Source organism: Myzus persicae, unplaced genomic scaffold (genome assembly GCF_001856785.1).
Source record: "Myzus persicae strain clone G006 unplaced genomic scaffold, MPER_G0061.0, whole genome shotgun sequence".
NCBI lineage: Eukaryota > Metazoa > Arthropoda > Insecta > Hemiptera > Aphididae > Myzus > Myzus persicae.
Genome location: NW_019101298.1, coordinates 181,999 through 202,348, shown reverse-complemented (window position 1 = coordinate 202,348; position 20,350 = coordinate 181,999). Strand labels below are relative to the sequence as shown.

The 20,350-nt window shown below is 27.7% G+C and overlaps 1 protein-coding gene across 1 annotated transcript in view; it reads right to left on the bottom strand.

Annotated features, from left to right (window-relative positions):
• LOC111028584 (atrial natriuretic peptide receptor 1) overlaps positions 1–20,350 on the bottom strand; it is a 284,757-nt gene that overhangs the window by 219,131 nt on the left and 45,276 nt on the right. The window contains exons 2-3 of the mRNA XM_022307288.1: positions 14,349–14,769; positions 576–965 (exon numbers count right to left, since the gene is read on the bottom strand). Of these exons, the coding sequence (XP_022162980.1) occupies positions 576–965; positions 14,349–14,634 (676 nt within the window). The 5' untranslated portion in view covers positions 14,635–14,769. The remainder of the gene's footprint in view (positions 1–575; positions 966–14,348; positions 14,770–20,350) is intronic.

Below are 20,350 nucleotides of genomic sequence, written 5' to 3'. Positions count from 1 at the left end.
TAACTGGAGACGGTGATATCATATTAGGACAATTTATTCGACTAGGCCGGACAACGATTAGCATTTTTAAAACAAAGGTTGACGGACGGAATTATTATCGTACCCGTTGTCCACGACGTCAACCACTGAATCGTAGAAACGAAACCGAGCCCAGTTGCGGTTCGTGAAATACTGAAATATTCCCGTCTGAATTGATAAATCTTCAGCAAGTGGTCAAAAGAGGTTAAGTAAGATTATTGGGAATTTTTTAGATTTTTATAAGATCTAAATATCGCGATATCTTCTTGGAAAAAAAATACATTTTAATGTATGGGAGAAATGTCAAATGACTGGTTTCGTTTTTACCGACGAAAAATATGAGCTACATCCGATGAATATGTGTACTGAAAAAACTGACTGGATTCATTGCGGCCGCGTGACGGATATTAAAACGGCGACGACGATGAAAAAGTCACCCCCCCCCCCCTCGACGATGACGACAACAACAACGACAATAACACGCATTATTATATAATTGACGGCGGCGGCGGCGGCGGCGGCGGGTGGGAATACACCCGCGGGGGGCCGACACTCACTTCGTGAGCTGTGCGACAACTCGGTGAGCAGCTCTTTGAACGAGTCCCTGCTGTCGGTGTCGTTGAAGCTCTTGTACACGGGCTTCAGTCCCAGGGCGAGGAACACGGCGGACAGGGTGAAATAGCACTTGGAGTTGCCCATCAGCGAGTTGAGACCGTGGTTGTAGTACAACAGACCGGCCACGTTCCAGCCGAACCCGTGCAGTATGTGCCGGAGGGCCTCGCCGACCAGCTTGTACGAGCCCATCATCCTGGTCAGCGTCGGGTACTCGTACCGGTTGTCGAAGTTCTCGGCCAGAGCGCCGGCCGTCAGCACCGGTATCTTCCACACGCCCGCGTACCGCGACACGGGCGCAATCACGTAGTCGCACACCGGTCCCAGGAACAGATCTGTAATCAAGAAACGCCGGTACCGTGGTTAGATATTTGGGTTAGGTGATGTACGTAAAGATATGTGCTATGCGGGTACCATGTATAACATAATAATATTATGATGTTATCGTATCGCAGTGTAAAGGTGTGCCTTTACACGACTGTATCGTGTCGTCCATAATTTAGGACGTGGTCTTAAAATTACAGTGTTTTGATTGGCTGAATATTGTGGTTACCTAATTAATATACCGTGTTACCAGGCGTTACCAGAAAGTTGAAAAAAATTCAACTTGTCATCTTGCAGTAACAGTCGTGGTTCAATCCTCCTGTTAATAATAAATAATTTTATAAACCTATCTATTAATATAATATAATTGTTATCAAAACCATGCCAACATGATACGCGGTTACATTCGTTAACCTAATATATACCGTTCTACCAAGAACGAAATTGGAAATGGACGACACGATAAGAGTTATGGACGACACGATACAGTGTAAAGGCACCTTTACCTATAATATGTAGTGTGTTGCAAACTAAGTATACTAGTATAAGGTCTATGGTTGCAATAAACGCGCGTGTAACCGACGCCAAGTATCCACATACCTATAATTATTATTATTTTTATCGCTATCATATCTAAAATAAATTATGATCTAGTGTCGGATTAGCGCTATTAGGGAGGCCGCACCGTAATCACAGTAAACTACTTCGATAGAACCACTGTCATGATGTGATAATGTAATCAGCACTCATATTATTAGCTAACCAGCTAAAATTAAACTTTTCTATTTAATTAATACATAAAATAATTTTAGTGCTTATTTATTAAATAAATTATCATAAAGAAAATTGATTACTATACTACTCGAACAAGGCTCCAAATTATATTATACATTTTGTGTTTTCATTGAATTTTGTACTTAATCTGGTTGGGATGACATAATATTTAATCGCGGTGGTATATTTAGCTCCGATTCAGGGAATGGGTTTTTTTCTTCAAAATTGATTTTCTTGCCAATGCGTGACATTGTCTATGAAACGAATCGATTTCTGTAACATTACGTCGGTTAAACGAAAAAAATTATACCCACAAAACAAAGTTATGCGTTTATAAGAAAGTAAGAAAGCGCGTAAATGTAATTTTGCTTTAGCTCGCCCACCTTTAAGTTTAGAAAAAGTGACTCAGTGCCTTTTAGTAGAACGCCCACTATACCCTATATATACATACTGTTATATTATGTTGTAATTGTATCGACCGCTCACGGTTTTTACAAGTCAACGTTGGTTTGGAGACATTTCAGTCATAATATTCGAACGATTGTGGATATATGTAATAATATGATGATCACTACTGATTATGCATCCAGAAAACAAATAAATAATATCATCAACAAAGCTAAACTCCACCAACAAATTTAGCAAACATTAACTAAGTAAATTAATGTACAAATTTAAATATACATACTTAATGCAATAACTTTTAATACCCAAAAATATAATGACTCCACATAACTGTTTTTAGTTAACATTCCATCTGCCTACGATAACAAACTTGTAGAAATTTTTAATATAACATCTCAATAATAAATTATTTATGTGATAATCTACTGAAATTAATAGGTACCTAGTATAAGTAACTGAAATGTCAAAAAAGTTTAAAATTAATTCGTACAACTGAGTCATCGGTGTTAAAAAAAGTTATTAAACAATCGGTTTGAGAGTATGGATAAATTGTTTAAAAAAACCATAATACTCTTATAACTTCTAAAAACAAAAATGTGTAGCATGATGATGTTGAAAAATAATAACATAAAAACAAATCAGAAACAAAACAAACGATCCAATCAATTAGATATTTAAACTTAGTTTTTAATTCACATAGTGAAAGTGAAAATGAAGCATTTATTATGGAACTTAATTTAACACTTTGTTTTGATGCGGTTACTTAACCGCCGTCATGTACACTCCAATGAAAAGCAGAAGGCACGTAACACCTAATTATTGTATGCCCTCCATTTTTGTATAATAATTTCAAAAATATACAATCAACTTTTAACTTAACCACAAACCACCTTACCTATTACCTATAACCAATGAAAATTACACAAGCAATTTGTACCAAGAAATTCGTAATAATAATGTTGCCACTTGATTAACAATCGTCTGTATTCAACGCTTACTACCAAACCAATGGTTTACATCAAACAAAGTAGGTATGGGTACTTTACAGTTTCGATAAGTATACTGTTCAGTTAAATACATACGTCTGTTTGTGTCTGTCAAATATATTAGTTTATTAACTAAGTTTGATTAATTTTATATTTAACGTATTTACCCATCGGTTATTAAATTATATTTTTAAAAATACTTAAATATCACTTTAATATTTAAATACTTAAATTAAGTATAAACCCAAACACTGAAATAGTAAACTTCAGAAACAAAACAAAAAAAAATATTATAATTTTCCAGCCTCTAGGTACACCAAATATGTGTTGCTTTTAAAGTAATTATGTTAATTGTAATCGAAAATAAAGTCAGGTTATACAGCTAAAGATCATGATACTCGATTCTTTCCTTTTCTAGGAAAATTGATGAATCATAAATAATTTGTTTTTATTGTTGATTTGCGTTTCTATGGCGATAAAAGTCGGTTAAGCGAAATTGGTTATGGTCAGAAAAAAAAGTTGTATCCAGTCCAAAAACATGTCTATGTTAAAATATAAAATGTGAAGAATAAATAATAAATATTCCAGTATAATAATATGTTCTCCTACTGTGAAAGTTTGTTAAATTCTTTTCAATATTAATATCATAGTAAAAAAAAAATCATTTAGTAAATTGTCTGCAGTAAAAATATTTTAATTAAAATTATTAAAAATGATATTACTCTATACAATGGTATAGAATAATATAATCTATATATTGTATAGAAACATCTATAAACATGCAATACGCAGGTAAACCTTATTAATAAACAAAAACTGCATAAATATAAATTATTTTCTGTGAAAAAAACAACAAACGGATTTGTAAATGATGCATTTTATACGTTTTGACTTAGGTATTGAAATAAACCAAGAAAAATATATTTAAATTAATCAACAAATGTTTCGTTTGTGAAAAGTCAATATGATGACATATAGTGCCTACTGAGTTGTTATATTATTATACTATACTAGTACATCTACTAAAAGAGTGCATTCAAAATTCACAATATTCAAATTCAATATATTTCGAAAAGTATATTGAACAATAATATTACATAGTGCAAGTTATAAAATTGATATTATAAGACATTCATATTTATAAGTATATATTGAATTATTCTATCAAATTCAGTTGACAGATAAATAAAACTTCAAACGTTCACTACAAGTAAATATTATTTTCTGTATAACTTCCCTGCAATCATAAGTAGTAGCTACTGACATTAACTGTCATATTTTATGTCAACCTCATGTAATAAGTTTATGTTACAGAAAAAATATTGATAGATATTGTTTGAATCCATGTTTTACAAACTAAATGAATGAAGTATGCGATCAAAATTATTCTGAAGAAACAATAAAAATATATAGAATAGATGTTGTAAAGCTAAAAAAATATTGTATTTTACCTAGGCATAGTCATTCTTTGGATAGATTCTAGCTCTATAGGCTTATAATGTCTTGAATACATTTCAACAGACATCTTATTTCTAGGTACCTATTCTGTGATATGTAGAGTCATCCGGTGTATTTTTAGTAAAACATTGCTCAAACATTCAAGATGTTCTATATATCCTGACGTTATAGTTGCAGCACTAAAAACGTCCTTACACATTGCTCTAATTAAAAAAATAATAATTAAAATACCTAAATGTTCACATAATAAACTTAACTTATGTTTGATGTTATGATACATACATACTGTTCATTTATGAATCAATTTTAATAAATTTCTTCAGAATAAAATAACTATAATTTAAAATAATTATAAATCAAAATCAAAGAAAATCAATCGAAATTTCACCAAATTTCAGTTTCTACAACGATAATTTCAATTCGACTCATAATTCAACTGCTCTGACAAGACAAACAAGTTTTTGGTGTGAAGTTAGTGTACATATTTCTACCCTAAGTGAACACAAAAGTTCACAAAGTTTTTGGTATAATCGTAAATGTAATTATTGTTTTAATAATTTACAGAAAATGTAAATGAAAGAGTTCTGTAGGTAGTGCAAATCGAAATTGCATTCCCTTTTCTAAGGCGTAGAACAACGATCGTTTCATCATTACCATCTTAAGTTTACGGAAAATTAATTAAAATATTTATGCACACTGACTGACAGTTATTATAAAGAGTGGATATTTCTTTGTCTATAATTACTAATAACAACTTTGGAAATATATTATACCAATTCATTTTATCAAATGCATTGTCTTAATTAACTATGAAGACAATGCAACTCAGGATTAAGGACTTAAATACCCAATGGTTTTATATATATTTGCAGGACGCCAGGACTAAACCATGGTTGTAGTCACTAAATAACAGTAGATAGTAAATCTATTAGATTTTATTCCTAGGGAAAAAATAATCCATATAAATTATACATAGATTTTTTTAAATTTGGTCTACTAAGATTTTGTATTTAATCTATACAAATTTACTCTCAAAAATCATATTAAAGTTTAAACAAAACATTAGTTAGAAATTTCCAAATGTCATGTTTTGAGTAGTCAAACAACTAACATCTAACAATAATTGGTTTTAATTATTCTTAAATTACTTTAACACCTGTTTATTTACGAACATTGTACTAGGTATTATTAATAAGCTAGCGTTAATTAAATTAAAAGATGGTAAGATACCTCATTTGAATAGGGTATAAAACTTTTGATATACACATGTTGTGCAAAACAAGACATAAGAGGATTATGTAAAGTGGTTCCTCCATGTACTTATATAGTGCTAATGTCTTCAACTCGATAAAAAATATTTAACCAGTCTTATAATTAATTAGATATCATTAAACAATCGATACTTAACTTAGGTTAATAAAATATATACACTTGAAATCCCCAACATAACATATATATTGAAAAGTATTTAAAGTTTAATGTTGTTAACACTATCCTTTAAATAATATACCTAATATATACTTTTACTAATTTTTAAATTACATATTATGAATAAATAAAATGAACGTATTGGTTTTGAAATATTTTAATTAAAAAAAATAAGTGTTGTGCATATTTTATAGCGGAACTAAAATTTAATTTTAAACACGTTTCAAATAGGTAACAAATTTACCTATATCTTAATAATACAAATTATACGTACCTCGCCCCCATTTTACTAACTATACTTGAACATACAATTTACTTTCACTATTACACGAATTGTGTAATGTGTAGATTAATTTTTATTATCCTACATTATAAGTATATTTTTGTGAGATATTTTGGAATTAGTTTTTTTTTAAATTTTATTTAGAAAATAACACGAAAATAGTTACATATTTTTATTATCTGGAATTTTCTTAGTATGTTATTATTTCAACTTATATTATACATGCAAGATAAATAGACAGTAAACAGCATGTTTCTTAAACTGTAGTCAATTCCAAAAATATTCTAAACAAAACGATTCTTGATATTCATTTTTAAGGTCTTATTCGAATTTTTTTTATTTTACACTTTATGATTTCATAAAAGTTGTATGTTATGTTAGTTGTCAATGTACTTCTCACATGCTGTTACGAATCAATATTTACTAGAACTTTTTTACATTAAATAAAATATCACGTGTGCCTATAGGTAAAAAGCTATTGAAACAAAAATCAATCAAAGCTTAACCGTGCAACTTATATTAAAAATATGTTATTACGTATAGAATTTGATACACATTCAATACCCAATAACGGGAACATACATCTTGCCGTCACACAAATCGTATATAAATTATAATTCATGCTATAATGTTAGATGTACCTCATACAATATGTATTTTTAAATACAAATATTCAAATCCTTTCGGAAAATCTTAAAATTAGCATAACACATTGCAATATCCCACTGTAACTATTATATGGAATTGTATTCAATATTGACAATTTTTTTTAGAAAATATACTTAATATGATATTTTTTTTAAATATAATACATTTTAGTTCAAATACATTGGTCTTAGAAAATAAAAATAATATTTGAGATTAGATTGAGCTGTGGGTCATTTCTTTTAGTATATAAATATTTTTAAATATGGTCATAATTATGTTACTAATTGAGAACAAACTGAAATTATTAATTTGAGACATATCCTACAAACTAATTCAGATTTTATTTAGATAATTGTTATAGGTTCATTCGAGGTTATTAATAATAATAATTCAATATTATATTATATATAACTCTGAGTGAAATCACCATTTTACAGTGTCATGCTCAGCTTTTTGGGTGAGGGGGGAAGAAGGAGAATGCATTTTGACTGTTCACAGGCCCTGCTACAACCACATAATAGTATTTGTATCCTTAAGTTTGCCGGCAGGTGGCATAACAGTAACTGAATTAATATTTTAACCCAATTGTTTCGTATAAAATTATCAAACTTAATTAAAATACAATTTTAAAAAATCATCTACTTTACAACTATTTATAGTTGACACATTATAAAGTACCTATGCATAAATTCATCACAATCATATTTTTACCCTAATTCAAGTTTTTTAATATCTGTACAATGATATTTTGATAAGTAAACAACCACATGATTTAATTTAATTTAAATTATTTTGAGTGTTTTGAACCTTTTAATATATGATTTAATATTATGACTTCTCTACGATTATGTTTTGTTTAAATTAATATTAACCCTATTTATTATCTGTGTAATATAAATGTTGAACTTAACATCGTAATAAAATTTTCATCCTACTAATTATTAATGTTGAATTTTATTAATTACATTTCTTAATTAAAAATGTATAATATATAAAACTAGTTTAATATAATATGTATATAGTTATTCATTTTAATTTAATTGGAAATTCGATGTACATTATACGTATCTACTTTAGAGTTTAAATAGATCGTATTAAAATTTAAAATAGTCCATATTTATACTCAGAAAATATTTTGTTGTTATACTTATTTATAATTTTTAGGCAAATTGATTTTATTATTTATATCGTACTTGTGAATATGATTAATAAATGTAAAAACTTTTCATCATACATTCATACCACTAAACACTGTAGAAACAAACGAACTTCACCATTACAATACAAAATCCAAATTGCCTCATAATGTGTTTAAAAGCAATTAATTATAATTTTAAATGTATAATAATTTAAGTTACAATATTGGTTAATTTCGAATCGAGTGCGCCTGGAAAGTCAGACCTATTCTTATTTGAAAGCCATTAACGAATTCAAGACGGATTAATGTACCTACTTATGCCAACGAAAACTAAAAAAATTAAACTTCTATAAGATTCTTGTCATAAAACACCTATTAATCAATAAACATAATGACAAAATGAGAATGGTTCATGAAAAACAGTATTGTTCCAGTACATTTATTCTATGTTTATGACCCCTCCAAGTTTTTAATATACTTTGGATGGGCTTAGAAAGTTTCTTGATTGTCGTTATTTAGACTAATATCACAAGTTAACATTTTGGATTACTATAGGGCACCGAACATCAGTTTGTTCAACTCAATAACATTAAAATAAATTGTTTTATGTATTTTCCTATGGGACCTTATACTCGTTTTGCTCATCGATACCCTTTCATTCTTTTTTTTCTGCAAGCTGTAAGCGTATAACTCCAATTTAAAAATCTGGATGAAAAATTAAACAAAAATTATTTATTATTACCATTTATCAGCATTTATAAAATGTTGGTTTTACAAATGCTATAAGTAAGTACTGTGTAATCTTAATTTTCACTTAACTAACATTCTCATTGATGAAATATCTGCACCACCCGAGTCTATATCAGAATTCTTGGCATTAAAAGAAGCTTGTTTGAATAAATTATTATATAAACTCCGATTTTTCTCTAAAATTTTTATTCATTTCACCATCTTCGTACAAAAAATCTTTCAATACCTTGTGGTTACACACATCGTGTTCAGAGAGTTTAACATTTTCGAGACGACATCAAGTGTTTGCAGATCTCTCCTTTTCATTTTAAAAGTACTAAATATTACTATATTGACATTTTTTTGTCATATCACCGACATCTAAATATTCAGACTCCTGTTTATTATTTCTCTTTTTTTTCTTTAATTTATTGATACTCCTCGCATATTCGTTTAAGCAGCTCTCTGATTTTTTTCTTGATTTTTTCGATATCTACTTTTATTTATTTACAACATGCACTCTTCATCTTAGTTTTGAAGCCTCTTTCAATATCCATCTTAAAATTCAGAAAATAACTCAAATATTGGTTGCCATGGTAATTATTTAACAAAATTATTTTACAAAACAATTAATATTTTTAAAGTTATTAATTTGTTGTTATACTATTACCGGTTTGCTGTTAGTAAGGTGTATATTATGTATTTATGTATATTATGCGCTTCATACAATAGTTTTAAAAAAAATACTAGACAAGTTGTATAAGTGGTTAACCAATGTTTGGTTGTATACTTAAATTCGTATATTAACTAAAAATAAGAATTATTATATAAGATCAACATAAATAAATAGTTGTTCATGTTGTTGTTATTAAGTTACTATAGTTACATAATGCCTTATAATTTTAAAACGGTTTAAAGTTAGAAAATATACTTAAATTATAACGAACACGAAGGAAGTGAATATTAATAAAACTTAGAGTTAAAGAAAAATATAATTAGCATGAACAACTACAATTTAGTTGTATTTTGTTTAAGTTACGTACATAACTATATTATAATAGGTATCAAAATAGTTTGTAGCTAGGAACGTAATATCAGAGAAAAGAAAATCGTCAAGGAAATATACATTTATAGTAAACTAAATCAACTTTCATAGTCCTTTCGAAAAAAACAATGTAAAATAATATGAAACACATTAATATCAGGTGTTTTTAAATGTAATAACTATCACAAAGATAATTGTATTTATTCCAACTTCCAAGTTAACTATTTTATATGTATCATTGTATATGTAGAAAAAAATCTAGAAAGGCGCTTTGGCTGTGCTGTATAGGAAGTGTCAAGAGTACTTTTTCATTGAGTAGATAACTGTAATGGATGTGTCTAATATTAAGTCAATGATAATTTGTTACTTACAAGTCAATAGGTTAAGACTTACCATTAGAAGAGTGTAAAGAGGTTTGTAATAAAATAGATTCAATTTTATCTAAATATTTAGGAATTTATTTGCGTGTAGTGTATAGTAAATACTAAATAATAATAAACGTCATTATGGTAAAAAGTTTCTAGTCCCTTCGAATAATATTTTTTGAATTACAACCAAATGAATAAAATTATTATTTTTCATTTGAATATCAATAGACAATAATTGATTAAATATATAAATTTAAGTGGAAAGTTTCTAAGAAAAAAAAGTTAAGATAAATCCTTGTTATGCGTTTGAATATCAAATGTTGTCCAAGTATGAATTTAAGACACTCGTATTGACGAATATCGTCATAACTTTAAATTATTATAGTAACTACAATTTATTTACCAGGAATATGATTATTTGAACATTCTTAATACAAACAAAATAATTGTCAGTTAATAATAATATAATTTTGGCCCAATCGCCGTTGAGATATACCACCTAAATATAGGTTTTCCTAATTTTTTGATAATCTCTTAGAGTTTTTTTTTCATAAAGATCCCAATTTCCACCAGAAACCAACCTCGAAATTGATAATTGAAGCATTTTTAAAATTTGAAAATAGACACCAAAAAAAAAAAAAAAATTAAAGACTTATTTTCTTGCATTATGATTTACATTTCATCAAGAGTTGTTTAAAAAGAATACTGAAGAAATTTCAAGACAATATTGTACTTTTATTTATTGAAAATAAATAATTATATTATATGGGTACATCTAAATCATGTAATAAAGTAATAACAGTTATTATTTTCTTAAATTTAATATTAAAACATGGTGATCTGCCTGTGACACAGTATTTAAATAATCAACTAAGTGACAAATTTATGTAAAATGTGGTCTCGGATGATTATAATATGAAATTAAATTAACAATATCCCACTCTAAAAAAGTAATCACTCATTGTTGCCAAACAATCGTACAAACATGGAACTATATGGAACGAACCCAATAATATATATATATATATATATATTAGTTTATTGCCGAATAAGCTTTAAGAATGAAAAGTTCGGTCTTCTTAATTCCCAATGGTAAAAATAAAGTACATTTAACCTAAAACTCTGTCATCCATTGTTATGATTAGAAATGTAGAAACTCAAAACATGACCGGGTCCTTCCTAATTAAGCTAAAGGACGTTGTTTGTGTTATTTGAAAGGTATATCTTGTTATCAAAATTAGGGATTGTGAAACAATTTTATTAAATCTCTAAAATATTCATCCTTCCTACTGTGGCCTTAAAAATTAATTAACTCAACGATAATAGGGAGTTACTATTTTATTTTTTAGATTTTGGATGGAGCAATGAATACATTGAGTATCAATGATGGGTGCTTATTTGTATTTTTATGTCTAATATTATATTGGTTTTTAAAGGTTTTTTTTTTCATTTTGCGGCAATCAAATGTTTTTTTAAGTACTTACCTAGTTTATCTAATACCTAGCTCTATAAATTAATTATAATATATCCTTAATAATATAGACCATCTGGACTCAAAATCGTTTTTCATATGCAATAATTCATCATTTAATTAAAATGTAGTGCATATTTTCAGTGACCAATTAAATAATTAAGTACATCTAGAACCTACTATACAGCAAAGCGACTCTCTTGGTTTTCTTAAAAATAGATTTTATAACTTTCATTAAAAACTAAATAATTACTATGGGCGTTTAAAAAAAAATACTTCTATAGAAAAACCTACTTAAAATAATAATTTGCTCAGCTTATAGAGTTGTTGTCATTAAATTAAACACTAGTGATTTAAACCATAGTATAACTTTACTAAGATAACGAACACAGAAATCCGTGAGAAATCTCCGAGTTGATTATTAATTAAAGGTATTATATTATAATATGATTCCAAAATCTCACTCTGATGAATTATCGTTGAGATTAGGTACCTGTAATTAAACAGTACGAGTTTTTAAAGTATAAAATATTGAAATAATGATAACGCAAAAAAAACCATATATTCAGGATAAGGAATTATATTTTAGAACGATAGTTTTATTATTCTACGTTTGACGGTGAAAATTCACACCAAGATATCATCACAAAATATTGATGTTAAAAGTTATAAGTTGATAAAATTCCATAGATTAATTAGCTTAAACTGTCACTTCATTATGTCAAAGGGAATTAAAATGTTTGATAATTAACTCAATATGAACACAATTCTCACACAGTCACGCTCACTTGTCGGCATTAGGTACTAAAAATCTAAAAATAGGCTTAGCCACAAAGGCTGGATTTTAACTTTTGAACATTTAAAGTAAGTTTATAAATAGAATTTTATGACAACAATATAGGTTTAAAAAACAAAAAAAACTTCGCTAAAAAGGTTATTTTATCTACAAATTTTACACACGGTATGGATACAATTTAAATCATAATATTATAATAATGTCTATATAATAATATTATAGTTAGATAATCATAATATAATAAACTAATAGACAAATTATCATGATATACATATACAATACAACTAAAAATTATAAACAGACTCGGGAATGTAAGTTCGGGGATGTATATGATCTAATAATTAATGGATTTCTTCCAAATCAAATAATATTTATAATTTTGATGATATGAATAATTTTTTATAAGTGATTCGAAAAAATTATAAACTTTGGTTCCTGCTTTAAAAAAAAATAAAATTGATAAACCATTTCAAAATGCAACTCTCACAATATTACAACTTATTTTTGATTTCAACATGAAAAAAAACTTCTACGTATTAGATTTATTATATGACGTAGAATAGTTCACATTTAATTCAAATTAGTGAATGCATCAAGAAAATTGTTGATAAATCAAGCAAAAAGTTTAAAATAAAATAGCGTTTTGGAGATGCAATGAATAGTTTTGTGTTTTTTACAAATAATTATGTTTTAGTGAATATATATATATGTGTCTACAACACTTGCCAGACAATCATTAATTTATTATTATTATTATTTTTTTTTTTTAAGCACAAAATGTATTATAATTGTTCAAAAATAAAAAAATATAGTAGAAAATCAATGAGTACATTAAATAAAACAAAAAAATATTTTTCGACAAGATTGATGATCGAGGTTTAGTTAAACAACGAAAAAGTTTATTTTTTCCGCATGCACAGCCAAAAACTTAATGCATTTTGAACCCTGTCAGTCGACCAGAAACAACCAAACTAAGTACAGTGTATTAATTTAATAATTTATAAAATCAAAATGTTTTTTTTTTTTTTTGAAATTCCAGAAATATTTTATAGTCACTCCAATATAATATTAATATTATACTGCAAACAGTATAAATTATTTAAAGTACAATACTAAAAGTTTCTTTTAGTAAAATACTTTATGTTTCAAACTTGTACCTACCTAATTGTTTATAAGCAGATTTCGCTGATTAATTAATAAATAATTCACATATGACAAAACTTTACTTATTTGTATTATGTATTTATAATTTGAATGTTACTGCAATGGGATGTAGGTATAATAACAAAATTGATTTTTTTCAAACGTAATTAGACGAAAATGGATAAGTAAATTACTTAGAAACCTCTTTAATGAAGCAGATATAAAAATTTAAAAATCGATGGCTGTACATTTTAGTGATTTAACTATTACCAAGAATTGGTATCCATCAATTATTTCAAAATATTCTCTTTGGGAATTAAAAACCCATAAGGCCATAAGTGCCAGCCGCGTATTTTTTTTTTAATTGTTTATACATTTATATTTTAGAACGTTGACTTTATCACTAATATATTGGTTTCTTTCTCTTATTAGTTGACACCATTGTATTATTTATTAATACTTTGTTTATGTACCCTTCCCACCGGGTATAGGTATCTATCCATTCATTTATTTTTAAATGGTTAAAAACCGTTAAAAACATACACGTAAGAATATGTTTTTTTGTAATTATATATGACTATCTAATATCTTAACTTGTTGTTTTTAAACATGTACTTCATAATAATTAAATTAATAGTATACCTACATTAGAGACGAGAGCAAGTAAGTGGATTAAAATTAATAATTAATAACTGAATAATATTGATAAAAAATTCACTTACCACTGTTAGTGTGTAAATCAAATGCTGCCAGTGGTCCTTCGGTAGATGAACAGTTTCCATTCCTGTTTTCGATTAATATCTTCCATCCTGGCAACGATCCTTTGGGTTGAGCGATTGCTTGTGCCGCCAAGTCAACAGATGGCAAAATGGCACCCAACGTCTCTTCGTTCTTGGATGCCTTCAACGGAGCTATGACCGCAAACCGCACCACGCCAGGCACTGCAGTGGATGTCACACACTCCGTAAATACCACTGCGCCCACCAACACCCAAATCAATGCATCCATATTTGAGCTAATACTTTTCTCGTCAGTGGCATATAGCCGCACTCCAACATGGAATCTGCATTATAGACTACGATCTGATGACCAACCTGTCATCACAGACTATCGGGATTTTAATTAGTCCATCAACGTGGAAACCTGGAAAATAATAAAACGTAATTTTTATTACAACAGTTTTATTGGGAATTTTAATACCGTACACGAATGTCATAATATATTATCTAAATATATACATATTTTTAAATTTTAAACATGATGTTATAGAAACTATTTTTCAAACCCTTTAATTTTTTAATAATTTAAAATTTAAATGAAATACGGTTTTTGGTACCCGTATATATTTACACGATCTAGTTAAAATTGGTTTTTTTGAAATTTCACTAGCTTCAGTTTTTTTACTTTGTACACATTTTAACCCGTCATAGGTTTAAACTTTAAACTATTATATATATAACTACCTATATTGTACAATACTACCTATATGATAACACAATCCAAAACTTTGTTTTTTTTTCAGTGCCAAAGAAAAAACAAACCAACAGATAATTTCAAGGGCCAAATCAGGACCACAGAATACAACCATGGGTACAACATATTATGATCAGATTAGAGCAACTATCAACAAAAGTATATAAAATGAAAGATAATTCACCAGACATGATAAATTAAAATCTAATACAAAGATGGTAATTAAAAAACATATCTTGGATGGATAAGTATTTCACCAATAAACAAGTACAAAAGAAAACAAATTAACTCTAGTTGAACTAATAACTGGTCATGAAATATCAAATTAAAAACAAATGTAGCCAGTTCCGTGCAACTAGAACATATTTCGGGAAATGTATACGAAATGTACGACATTTGGATTCACCGAGAGTTGTCGAAACAGAAGTAATCGAAATAATTATATCTAGACATTATCCTGGTTATATTCAAGTGATGCTCAATAAGCTTGCTAAAAACACCATATAATGTGAAACATTTAACAGTGTTGGGTAAATTACTTTTGAAAAGTAACTCAATTACGTTACTGTCTTTAGATTAAATATTTTTATATAAATTAAATTCGCATTACCCAACTTTTTATATATCACGTTTCTTATACATAACTCTTTCATTTTTTAAAGTAGGGCGTTACAAAAACAATATACATTTTTTTAATTGATTACACAATCAGTGTATAACGATTTATGAGTTAGATTAGTAATATTAATTATTGTATATTACCTAACAAAAAGTGTTTATAAAACCCTTACCCCCATCCTCTTCTCTTGGAGGCCACAGGTTCAATAATATTATTAACGTACACGAAAAAAGTGTGCTGCTGTAAATTTGAATTCTGAGGTTGGCTGTAATTCCGCAGCACACTACGAATCTATATAATAAAAATATTTGGACGTTGTAGCCGTAAGTCTCAATATCGATATAGAATTGTAGAATCGATGTTGGTACTTGGTTGACTCTGTCGACTGTCGGTTTTTAAGTGATTTTTAATTTAGTAATTTAAATTTAGTTTCTCACCGAACACTTCTAGGTATACGTATCTAAAACAGGTTAACCACCATGATACTCTTTTTCGGTAGTGATAACTCTACAGCATTTTTTTTGATAGGTTTACGTCTTAATACAGTTCTTACTAAGGTTCTGCCGATCATATTGATAAAAAAAGTAACAGCGATATTTTTAAAGCTTATGATGTCTACTGAAAGTGGCAACACTGTAAATTTCAAATCTGACGAGAAAATACTGATTATTGTGATCTCGCTAGAAATCGATTTCAGAGAGACCCAAAATCGAGTCACAAAATGAGATTTGAATAACTTGAAAAACACCGTGTTGGTTAACCTGTTAATATAGGTACTCTTTGATTCGCACACTTGCAATCTGTTTTTCGACATACCAGTGAATAATGAATATTAATATTATATTATTATTATGTTTTTCCTTGCTATCAAAGAAATACCAATTATTTGCATATAACAATAAATCAAATAAATATTATTTTGAATCTAAAGTATTTGAATTCCAAAATTCATTTACAAGTATATAGTGTATACAAATTATTGTGCTTTCAACTTGTTCTCAGAATTTTTATTGCGGATTTAATAAAACTACAAAGCCAACATTTTAAAAACTCGTTCAATATTTTTCAACAGCAAACGAATAATCAAAGGTTATAGGTACCATTACATTTATTCTTCTTTTTTTTTCCATTTTCGCCAAATGACGAAACAAATTTGGACATCGAAAACTTAAATCTAACTTTATGGTCAACGCAATTCTTCCTAAACGGATTTATATTACTGTGTATCGAAATTCGGGACGACCGAAAGTTTTTCAATAAACCCCATTAACCGTTTACCAGCAATTCTGTTTAAGCACTTTTATATTAATTTCATTGATACAAAGTTTTCTGATATAATAACAAAGGTACGGTAGACAAAAATTGTAATTCGCATAAAACACATTTTTATATTATGAATATTTTTAGGGCCGTGGTCCTAGGAGATTTTATTAATATAAAAATGTACGATGCAAAGAATTAATATCTCTGCATAGTAGTACACCTATTATTTACTAAATTGTATGGGATTTAAAAATTGTGAATAATTAAAAACTAAGCCATCAAGATCAGCAAGAATAAAATACCAAAAACGCATATGGCTGCATTACGCTAAATAATATAAAATAATAAATAGAACAAATAATATAAAACGAATTCACCTCCGATTAAATTTCAAAACAAATGCCCTACCTATGTGTTAAATTTATGATATCGCTTTATGGTCGTGTTGTACACTTTTATATACCTACAGACATTTGAACACGAATGTTGGAACAATTTAACAAATTAAATGATATTTCAATATGCATTAGTACTTAAATTTTCAAATGAGCTCAAATGATCCCGTTTATTTAATACTTTTCTTTGTTACGCTATCATGAAATGTTTACAATAACGGTTTTTCAATGGCAGGTAATACGTATAATATTATGGGCACATTGCCTAGTGAATTTGAGTGTAAACTGTGAGTGTAAAGGATAACATCATCAATGCTGGTACAAATGTATAATAAGACCAATGATGAAACGTTAGTCATAAAATATGAAACGATTTTATCTATGATATAAGTAAGTGTTTTTTTCTTTTTTTTCACAAATTTATTGAAAATAATTAATTTGTAAACTCATAACACTTGTATCAAATTTTGATTGTATTTGAATTCGTTTTTATTAAAATTGCCTATTTAAAACGCCTTTAAAACAAATGTATGATGTTCTCTCTACAGAAATTACGAAGTAAGCTAAGTTACAAACAACATTTTCACAAGGTAGAAAAATATATCTTAAATTATGTTATGAAAAAAAGTTAACATAGAACCAGTTTTCATAGTTCCATTATTTTAAAGATTAAAATATATATAATATAATATATTTATAAAAGTAAATGTATGTTTGTATGGGGCTTTTAGACTAAAAAACTACTCAACAAATTAGCACCTAATATTGTACAGACATTCTTTGAGACTCTTGGAGAGTTTATAGTTTCGTTTTTTAATCCTATGAAGTTACCATAGGGTGACGCATATATGAATTTCATTTTGGCTCACGAAAATTGAATATTTTTGTTGTTAATATATTGAAATTCTTATTAAACACACAGTTTAGTATCGCTGTTTGTGTGCTTCTTCTCTTTTTTTTTTGTATGAGTGTTATATATTGGAAAAACGGGTATTTTTTATAGTATTTATAATATTTATTGAGTCTATAAGCAGATAAGCTACAAACAAACATACATTACCATTTGACGTACATTTAAATGACAAACAATAATTAACTTTTATCTTCTTTTATTATATAAATTGATTAGGTTACTGGTGTTTATAATTCGTACTAACCGACCGTACCGACTTCGCCCAGGAAAATTTTTAAAATTTATTTTATTTACTGAACAGGTGCGCAGAGCCACTGGTATATTCCCATTTTCATAATTTACCTTTTTTGAGGACAACATATTATGCAAAAACAAATTATATTTTCGTCCAACTCTACTCGAAAATACCTTTCAAATAATGCATCTATTTTTCCCCTATTAATTATGGACGTAATTAGAACGACAAAAACGTGCTTGCGTATTAATGCTCACACATTGATATTATACACATTTTTTTCATTTTTTCGTCTGTGATGTGGGCACATGATAGTTTGCACATATTGCCATTGCGCCGATGCTGAAATAGAGTGCGAGTGTTCATCTAGTAAAAAGTTAATTTGGTTCCTCAACAATGTATTATATAATATTTAAAATTATCCTCCTTGTGAAACATTTTTTTTTTTTTTTGACGATAAAGGAGATAGTAGGCATAGGTTAAAATTATGTTTAATAAAAATGTCAACGCATGAAAACTAATATAAAAACCTGGTCAGAATTAAAATTTTTGTCATATAAGAAGCTGAGTGACAATATAAAGAACGAGTTAAACCAAAATGACTACGAAAAATAAAACGTTGCGTCATTTTTAAGCCATGTCTCTCCCTTCTATATATTTTAGAAAAATATGGCCCTTTCTATCTCAAAGCTTAGGAAAAGTATAGGTAGAAGTCTAGAAAAGAAATGAAAGAATATTAAACTTTTCAAACAAGTATACACAAAAGCATAATATTATATAATATAATGAAGAATATAGGTACTGCCTTTTTTATGATCAAAGTACATTTCATGGAAAGTATCGAGAAATTAATTAAATAATAATTTTAAGCACATCCAAAATTCATTCACATGACTTTTACAACAAAGTAATAATGACCATGTACCACAATACCACAAACGACAGTCGATAATGTTGATTGCAAACATCGTGTCATAATAACATACTCGAAAATCACAACTTTCATTTTCAGGGAAACGATTTTGTTTCAACTTTCCACCAAAACTATAAGTTTAAATTAAATACTTAATAACAGTTTTAAAGTAAAATTATTTCACAATGATTATAACTAATAGTTAAATTATTTTTTTATAATTCGACTGTACCTACATTATATAACTCTAACATTTTACTTTTTAGTAAAAAAATACCATACATGTTAGTTATTACCAGTTAAATATAAAAATAGAAATACAAACATTAGTTAATATTTAAATAACAAATTTATATTCATATAACAACTATGAGGTCAGTAATAAGAGTGAAGAAGCAAGAACATAATATTTTCTAGACTATATTATTTAATTTAAAAATTTTACCAATGCATTTTATTACATTTTAATCATTTTATAATTATGAAATAAAACAAAGAAAGTTTTAACGTTTCCCATGGTAAAAGTGTTATTTATTTTATAATTATTATCTGTCATTTGCATTTATGAAATACTTAGGTAGTTTACAACCTTCGAATCATGCCTTTGTCTTTCTAAAATGATAATATATTACCTAAAGACCATAAAACGTAAACAAATAAAAATAATACTTATCTAGTTACTGTAGGTACAGATTTATAATATGGTACTAATTTTTTTATGAAAAAAACATGGAAGCACTATTAATACCGTGATACGGTAAATAGATCACGTTGATTTGGAAGCTTACACACTTTTCCGATAATATATTTACAATAATAATATGTGTGCAAATACTCTAGATGTCCTGGTTTGTGTCGAATGGAAAGCTTATGGAAAGTGCACAACCTTACAACTTAAAAACATTCAATGGAT